Source organism: Galeopterus variegatus, unplaced genomic scaffold, assembly GCF_000696425.1.
Source record: "Galeopterus variegatus unplaced genomic scaffold, G_variegatus-3.0.2 Scaffold1026, whole genome shotgun sequence".
In the NCBI taxonomy this organism is placed as follows: Eukaryota; Metazoa; Chordata; class Mammalia; order Dermoptera; family Cynocephalidae; genus Galeopterus; species Galeopterus variegatus.
This window is the reverse complement of record NW_007727137.1, coordinates 342,376-351,077: the sequence shown is the minus strand read 5'-3', so window position 1 is coordinate 351,077 and position 8,702 is coordinate 342,376. Positions and strand designations below refer to the sequence as shown.

Here is an 8,702-nt window from a genome sequence, read left to right as displayed (position 1 = left end):
GGAAAGAAAAGAATAAAGTGTATAGCTCTTTAATCCAATGAGTAAAGCTGGATTGGGTTTAGAGGAAGAAGACTGCCCCATATCTTATGGGGGTACACTCACCCGAAGACCGATTGGCCCGTCAGCGAAACTTCCGAGGAGTCCAAAATTCCTCACACGGGGCACCAGTTTGTCGGTTCTCCCACTGCCGGAGACCGACAAAGCCGGGCTGGAAGAGACCCCGGACCAGCCGGCGGCAACCTCTTATGGGGCTGAGCGGGATGATGAGTGTCGCTGGCACGGCCCTTCCCCCCCAGGACCTTCCTCCCCGGGGGCCGAGAAAGAACACCACCGAGCCAGAAGAGTGGTCAAAGCCAGAACTCCGTTTATTACAAGGGTGTTGGAGCTTATATAGAGGGAGAAAGTGGAAGTAGATAGAGAGAGCGGGAAGGGACGGCTGCCCAATCAGGGGAGGCCATGAGTTAGGGGGGTGGGTGATGGCAGAGCGGGAAAAAGTTGTAGGGACGGCTGCCCAATCAGGGGAGGCCACGAGTTGGGGGGGTGGGTGATGGCAGAGCGGGGGAAAAAGTTGCTTAGTCACTAGGCCCCGGAAGAGAGAGCAATTGACTACGTGCATATCAGCGCTACTGAAATGGCGGCAGTGAACTTGTATTTCAAAACGGCCGCCGCTTGGTTTATATTAGAAAATAGGAACTACACACAGGCAGACGCCTTATGATGTGCTTGCACCGGAATGTGGCCCAACACAAGCCAAGGGTTGCGATCCCTTTACCGGTCACAAGAAAGACAAAAAATAAAAAAAGTAAAAAGAATGGTAGCATTTCATCACATGATTCCTGGTGTGCATTGAAGTGATTTCTCTTTCCTTTGTTAATGTGGTGAATCACATTGGTTTTGTGAATGTTGAAGTCACCTTGCCTGTCTGGAATAGACTCCACTCGGTCTGAGTCTCTGTCTTTTGATTAGGACTTGTCGCGGGGCTGTGGACAGTGGCCATCCAACCCTGGCTGCAATGGAAAGGCTGGCCTGATTTTCACATGATGTCAAAATGTCGAGAGCGCCTATGTGTTGTAAGGTTTACTTCCAGAATTCGCTTATGAGAAGGAAGCTAAGGATAGTAAGCTGTGGTTAGTTAACTAGTAATTGGTTTTATATGCATTTGTATTTATTAATAACGTCTTTGTATATTTACAAATTGCAATCATGTCTAAGTCATGTGATTTGTTCAGTCTGCTAATGGTGAGTGCTGAACTCAAGAGTTTAACGTTTTTTCAGGAGTGGGGTAGGAGTAAATGCTACTGGGGAGCTTTTTTGTGTGATGAAAAATGTACTAAATTGTGATTGCACAACTCTGTGAATATACTAAAATGATTGAATTGTACACTTTAAGTGGGTAAGTTTTACAGTATATCAATCATATTGCAATAAAGATGTTAAAAAATAACTTACTACAGTAATTCTGAGCCCACTGTCTTAGTCCGATTGGGCTGCTGTAACAAATATACCACAGACTGGGCGGCTTAAACAACAGAAATTTATTTCTCACAGTTTTGGAGGCTGGAAGTCCTAGGTCAGGGCACTGGCAGATTTGTGTCTGGGGAGGGTGGCATCCTGGTTCACAGACGGTGCCTCTTTGCTGTGTCCTCATGTGGCAGAAGGGCTGACCAATCTCTCTGGGGTCCCTTTTTTTAAGGACACTGATCTCATCACTGGGGCTCTATCCCATGACCTAATTGTGTCCCAAAGACCCCTCCTCCTAATACCAGCACCTTGAGAGTTAGGATTTCAATATGTAGATTTTGGGGAGACACAACGACTCAGTCTGTAGCACCCCCAAGCCACCCCTGCATGTTGGGAACATAGCCTACACAGGAGGGCTAGTGCCAGCAAGCCCCTGCCGAGGGGTTGGGGCTTGGGAGCAGGTGCCAGCCTCGGTCATGCACCCTGTGGAGAGTACTTTCTCTCTTACCTCTTACTATGGAGTTTTCCAAACATACCCCAAAGACAAAGTAGATAACGGGCCCCAGCTTCAGTGGGTCTCCCATCAGCTGACTCTGTTTACCTCTGAATCTTGCTGGGCCGCGGGGTGGTCTTTGCTCTTGCGTGAGCGTGCATGGTGCTGTCTTTCTTTTTTTTATGGATGGATCTTGAGAGAATTATATTAAGTGAAACGAGTCAGGCACAGAAAGAGAAATACCACATGTTCTCACTTATTGGTGGGAGCTAAAAATAAATAAATAAATTCACACACACATACACACACACACACACACAAAAAAAAAAAAAAACCGGGGGGGGGGGGGAAGAAGATATAACAACTACAATTACTTGAAGTTGATACGACAAGCAAACAGAAAGGACATTGTTGGGTGGGAGGGAGGAGAGGGAGGAGGGAGGGAGGTTTTGGTAAGGGGCAACAATAATCAACCGCATTGTATATCGACAAAATAAAATTTAAAAAATTAAAAAATAAATAAATAAATAAAAATAAAAACTGATGGGAACACATACAGACACACACACACACACACACAGTGAATTAAAAAACTTATAAGGAAAAGGGCAAATCTATACACATAATCTTAAATTGCTGAGGTTGTCATGTGACACTGATTTTTTGAAAAGTTGTCAGTTACCTGAGGGTTGTGGGTTGGTGGCAACGTTTCGTTAAGAGTCGCTTGTGTGTGTCCTAGGGCGGCGCCACATCCACCACCTGGGGAACCAGCTGCAGCTGAACCAGCACTGCCTGGACACTGCCTTCAACTTCTTCAAGATGGCCGTGAGCAAGCACCTGACCCGTGGTCGGAAGATGGCCCACGTCATCGCCGCCTGCCTCTACCTGGTCTGCCGCACCGAGGGCACACCGCGTATCCTTTGGTTTGGGGAGCCCCTCTAGGACCCCATCTTGGTTCTTGGTTCCCTCAAGTATTGTGGTTCAGCAGTTGCAGTAACTTGGCATTTGTATTTAATTGGAAAATACCTTACTGGATTGTCTCAGTTAGCCCAGGGCTTTCTGGATTTGAGGCAGATTTGGCTGGGTTGAAGAATTGGGAAGCTGGCGCTCGCCCCTCCCGCAGCCCTCGGGGGATGGAGCGAGGGTCCTGCGGCCCCGAGGTCATGGCCCAGGTTTCCTTCCCACTTGTGGGCTGACTCGGACTTGGGCCGTCCCCTGCGTCTTCCTGTTGTTTGGACCTGTCTTCTGGTTTGAGGAGGTGGAGGACCACCGCCCACATGGGAATACCTGTGGCTCCAGGTGCCTTGGCTGCCAGGTAGTGGGCGAGGAGGCCTCCTGACCTCTCTCACACAGCTCTGCTCTCCCTGTGCTCTCGTGCTGGGTCTCTGTGCACTCACCTTGCCTCCAGGCCTGCGCTGTCTGCTGCCCTCAGACCCATCCTCCTAAAGAAGCCTCTTCCGGTGCCTCCCAGCCCCTCTACTGTCTGTCTGCTGTCCGAGCCTGCCATGCAGGTGCCTGTTTGGAGGTTCTTTCCCTTGTCCCTCTCAGGGCTCCCTTCTCTTCTGCATGGGGAGCCTGCTTCCTGGGCTACTAGGGTGCAGCCTCTGGGCGGCCCCACGTCGTCCTGCCTCCAGCATTCCCGTCTGGGGTTCGATGCATTCTGATTCCCGGTCCTTTGTGTGTTTCTGTGGTGCTTTCTCTGAAAGCCTGTACATCTTTCTCTGCTTTCAGTGTTCAGAAATCTCACGGTGGGAGCCTGGTAAGCCTTTCTGTCCAGCAGCCCCTGTCACGACCTCTGTTGAGTCACCTCTTTGATTGCTGTCCCTGTTCACTTTCTTTGTGACTCTGCCCGTTCCACTGACTGGGCTCTACGTCTCTTCTCTTCTCTCCCACCTGCTTGTCTCTTCTGCTGTGAGAGAGAGCCTAAACTTGACCTGCCAATGAAGACTTCATTTCTGCTCTCATGTCTTTAATTTCTGCATGTTATCTGAATATTTCTGTTTGTTTGTTTGTTTTGGTAGCTGGCCAGTATGGGCATGCGAACCCTTGACCTTCTTGTTATTAGCACCACGTTCTAACCGGCCAGCCTGAATATCTCTTTTTTGTAATATCCCATTCTCATCTCATAGGAAGTAGTGATACTTTATTGATCTCTTCTCTCGTGGTCTGTTTCTTTCAGTTTGGTCTCTGTGGGAGGCTGTCCTCGATGTCAGGTGACCCTGGTGGTCTTGCTATTTAAGGGAGGAGTTTGAGGAGGGGGCTTGGAGACCATGTTCTGCGTAGACATGTTGATTGTGTTTCCGGCTGGGTGATCATCAGTATCAGAATCTGTCATTAAAATGTCCTTGTAAATTTTTGAAATTTACCATTTCAGCATAAAAATGTCTGAAGCATACATATGCTTTAATGAATGCTGTGAAACCCCAGCAGCACTGATGCAGGTTAACAGAGCCCCACCCCTGTGTGTTACAATGTCATGGCCCCCTCTGCCAGAGGTCGCTGCCACCCCACCTGCTGTTCTGTGTCCTTTGAGCTCTTCTGTGGATGCTGCACTGAGAGGGCTGCCCCAGCCTCACTCTGTTGGGAGACAGGTCAGATGAAGGCCATGGTCACATGAAGGCCCGGGATAGAAGCCAAGCAGAGCCTCAGGGTCAGTGTCCAGCTCTGTCTCCTGAGAGTGTGTAAGGGCCGTTGAGGGCTGTCAGCACTGGAAATCCACATATGCAGGTGGGGAAGTGTGCTTCTGCCCCCATCACGCCCTCCTCTTGCTCCTGCAGCTCAGAGCAGCCACTCCTGCGGGGAGTGTGGACCTCCTAGTGAGTGAGAGGGACAAGGAGGATGCTGGCCCAAGGGAAATTGCAGTGCTATTCCTTGTGCTGCTGGTGGGAGGGCAGAGTGGCGCAGCCACTGTGAAAGCCACTGCTCCTGGAGGTAGACACATTACCACATGACCTGGTAGCCCCTCGCCTGCGTCAGCCCAAGGGAAACATGAAGCTGCGTGAGCCCAAGGACTTGGGCACCAGTGCTCACTGCAGCACCATTCACAGTGGCCAGGGGGTTGGGGGGATGCTCTGTCCCCCAACATGTCCCTCAGCTGAGGGATGAGGGATGGGTGAGCACGATTAAATGTCATGCAGTCATAAAGAGGGGTAGTGGATGAGCCTCAAACATGGACAAACCTGGAACATGGAGCCGCGTGGAAGAAGTAGATATGAAAGTCCACGTGCTGTATGATACCACTGATGTGAAATGCCCATAACAGGCAAATCCACAGAGAGAGAAAGCAGAGGGGGTGGTTTCCAGGAGCTGGGGGCATTGACTGCTTAAGGGTACAGGATTTCTGTTTGCGGTGTACGTGCTGTATGATACCACTGATGTGAAATGCCCATAACAGGCAAATCCACAGAGAGAGAAAACAGAGGGGGTGGTTTCCAGGAGCTGGGGGCATTGACTGCTTAAGGGTACAGGATTTCTGTTTGCGGTGTTGGAAATATTCTAAAGTTAGATGGTGGTGATGTTTGTGCAGGTCTGTAGATATAAGCCACTGCACTGCACACTTGGAATGGGTGAATTTGTAGCATGTAACTTTTACCTCTAAAAGCTGCTAAGGATAGGATGATATGGTGCGGAGCTGGGCCTCACGGTAAGGCTGGCTCTCCCGCCCCTCTGGGCTGCTGGTGGCCCAGCTGTCTCTCCTCACTGTCCTCGGAGCATGCCCTGCACCTTGCTCTGGGCTGGGTCTCAGGTAGCCATAGCTCTCATCTTCCAGGTGGATGGGGGACAGGTGTGACACGTTCCTCCCTATCCCCTCTTCAGGTTGGTGGCAGCACCCTCCTTGGGGCCTTTAGCCAAAGCCCCCAAAGTCATCCCAGACATGTCTTTTTCTGCCCTCACCCTCCCCTTTCACTCCAATTCCTCCCCTTCTCCCTCTATACTGACCCTGCTTGGCTCTGTGGTCGCTGTCCTGGCCTCCTCCTATGGCCTTGGCCAGCTAGCTTGGCTCACATGCCACCTCAATTCCTTCAGGAGCTGTGCTTTCCTTCCATATGAAATCCACACCCCAAGAAGGCACATGAAGGCCAGCTCTCTTCCTTGCCAGAACTGCACCACTGGGAGTACAGCCTGTGCTGGCTGTGGGCATCCCTGGCCCATCTCACCCCCACTGCCTGTGGGACTCTTGGTCTTCTTCCAGGACTCACCCCTTTAGCTGAGGAGGAGGAGCATCTTCCACCCCCAACCACTACCCTACTGCTATCAGCAGGACTTGGGAGGGTCCTGTAGAGTGAGTTCACATTGTAGGGGTAGGAGTGAAAGGGGTTCATGGCCCCCACCCATGGAGAGGCACCCCGGATCCTCCTGTCACCCTGTCCAGCCCATGGGTAGGAGTGTGACCTGGGCCCAGGGCCAGACACAGGAAATCTTTGTTCAGAAAGAATAAGGACTTGATTTAAAAACATTCAAACTCATTCCCCCTCCTGCCCAACCTTCATTCTTGCCCAAGTGTGTCTGCTGCCACCCAGAAAGTGCCAGGGCCTTGCACACATAGCCCTCTCCTCACCCCGTAGCCCAGCCAGTGCCACTGTCAGTCCCTGATTCATAGAGTGGGGCCGAGTTCCACCCGATTCTCCAGTGGGGGTCCTGGCCAGGCCCTGCCCTGGCCCTGCCCTGGGCCCCATCAGCTGAGAACCTGGTGCTGAGAACCAGGAGGCCCTGTGCAGCAGCAGGGCTGAGGAAGACCTGGACACAATGAGCAGAAACTAGGCTGTAACTAGACACCTTGTCATTGCCGAGGAGGCGACTGTGGCCCGTGCGTTTTCCTGAGTGTGTGTCCAGACTTGTTACAGCAGCTGTGTGTAAACACACATCAGTAGGAGGTGGTGCTTTTGCCCACAACTGGTTTCTAAGTCTTTGATATTTATTGGATTCCAGCCCAGCTGCCTCAGGCCTGCATGTGAATGGCTGTCTCAGGATGGAGAGGGCAGGTGGGTGGGCCTGTAGTGGGTCTAAGCCAGGAAGCCTCACCTGTCACTGCCTGTAAGCCCTGGGGGGAGAGACAGGTCTGCACAGAGTGTGCTGCTGGGATGACTGGCTTGGACAGCACACCTGATGTGCTGCCCACGCACACGCAACCTTCTGGGCTCTGGTCTGAAGCTGTGCCTGGGTTCAGCTGAGGGGGACAGGCTGAGTGCCCTGGTCACCTGTTGCTGGCTCCCTGTACCCCCCTGTTTCCCTCTGTCCCTTTCCCTCTGCTCACCTCCTGTGGGACAACGGATTTAAAATTATGTAGGCATTCAAAAGAAGATACCAGATGGCCAAGAAGCATATCAAAAGGTGCTCACCATTGCTGGGCATGAAGAAGTTGTCATTTCGAAGCTGCAAGGCAAGCATGGGAAGGACTGCCCATGCCCCGCTCTTCTGCTGGCAGAGAGAGGTGTGGCTGAGTTTTAGCCGTGAGTTGATGCTATGTCCAATAATCCTACAAAACTTAGTTTTTTGTCTTATTATTTGAACTTTGAAATCTGTTTTTTTTTTTTAACGTAGACAATTGTCTCTGCTGCTAATAATGCCAGTTTTACTTCTTCCTTTGTAATCCATGTACCTGTTACCTATTTTTCTTGCTTTTTGCATGCTACAACTGCCAGTGTGGTATTGAGTAGACATGGTGAGGGGACACATACATGGCTCTTTTCCAGTCTTGGGAGGGATATTTTCTACCCGTTACCGTTAGATATTGGCTGTAGGTTTTTTTTCCAGGTGGCTCTTTATCAGGTTGAGGATGTTCTCTTTTTTCTTAATTTTCCAAGAGTTTTTATTGTGAAGTTATTGCGTTTTATCACACACACTTTCTATGTATTTATTGGTGTGATCACATAGGTTTCCCCCCCCCATTAATTAATTTTTAAAGGTTAGACTAACTGTGGATGCACAAACTTGGTCATGATGTGTTATCTTTTTATATATTGCTGGATTTATTTGCTGATATTTTGGGTAGAACGTTGTGGAGTTGGCCTATACTTTTCTTTTTCTTGTAATGTCCTTGTCAAATTCGAATGTAAGTAATGCTGGCCTTCAGAGGTGCTGGGAGGTTCCCACTGTGCTCTGTTCTCTGGACAATTTTGGAGGATGATTGATGCTACTTATTTTTTAAATGTTTGGAAAAATCCACAGTGAAGCCCTCTGTGCCTTTAGTTTACTTTGTGGAAAGCTTTTAATTACAGATTCAATATCCGTAATAGACCTAGAACTATCCTGTCTCTGTTTCTTCTTGTTTTGGTTTTGGTAAGTTGTATTTTACAGGGCATTCGTTCATGTCACGCCAGTTGCCAAATGTATTGCATGAAGTTGTTCTGAGCATTCCCCTAATACCCTTCTGATGTCTGCAACAATTATAGTGGTACCCCTTTCACATCTTATGTCGGTAAGTTTGCCCTTTCCTTTTCTTTTTTTTCTTCAATCCATCTGACTGGGGGGTTATCAGTTTTTATTAGTCTTCTTTCTTTTTAAACAGCTTTATTGAGATGTAACTCACATATATTTCACCCATTAATGGTTTTTCGTACATTCACAGAGTTGTGCAGCTATCACCACAGTCAATTTGAGGACATTTTCATCACCTCAAAAAAGAAAGCCCGTGGCCGGCCCGGTGGCGCACTGGATAAGTGTGCCACTTGGGAAGCGCGGTGGCGCTCCCGCCCAAGGGTTCGGATCCCACATACAGACCGGTTCCCGCTCACTGGCTGAGCGAGGC

The 8,702-nt window shown here is 49.8% G+C and overlaps 1 protein-coding gene across 1 annotated transcript in view; it reads left to right on the top strand.

Annotated features, from left to right (window-relative positions):
- Positions 1-8,702, top strand: part of BRF1 (BRF1, RNA polymerase III transcription initiation factor 90 kDa subunit) — a 62,281-nt gene that overhangs the window by 4,980 nt on the left and 48,599 nt on the right. Inside the window, exon 2 of the mRNA XM_008574272.1 lies at positions 2,694-2,867. Within this exon, the coding sequence (XP_008572494.1) occupies positions 2,774-2,867 (94 nt within the window). The 5' untranslated portion in view covers positions 2,694-2,773. The remainder of the gene's footprint in view (positions 1-2,693; positions 2,868-8,702) is intronic.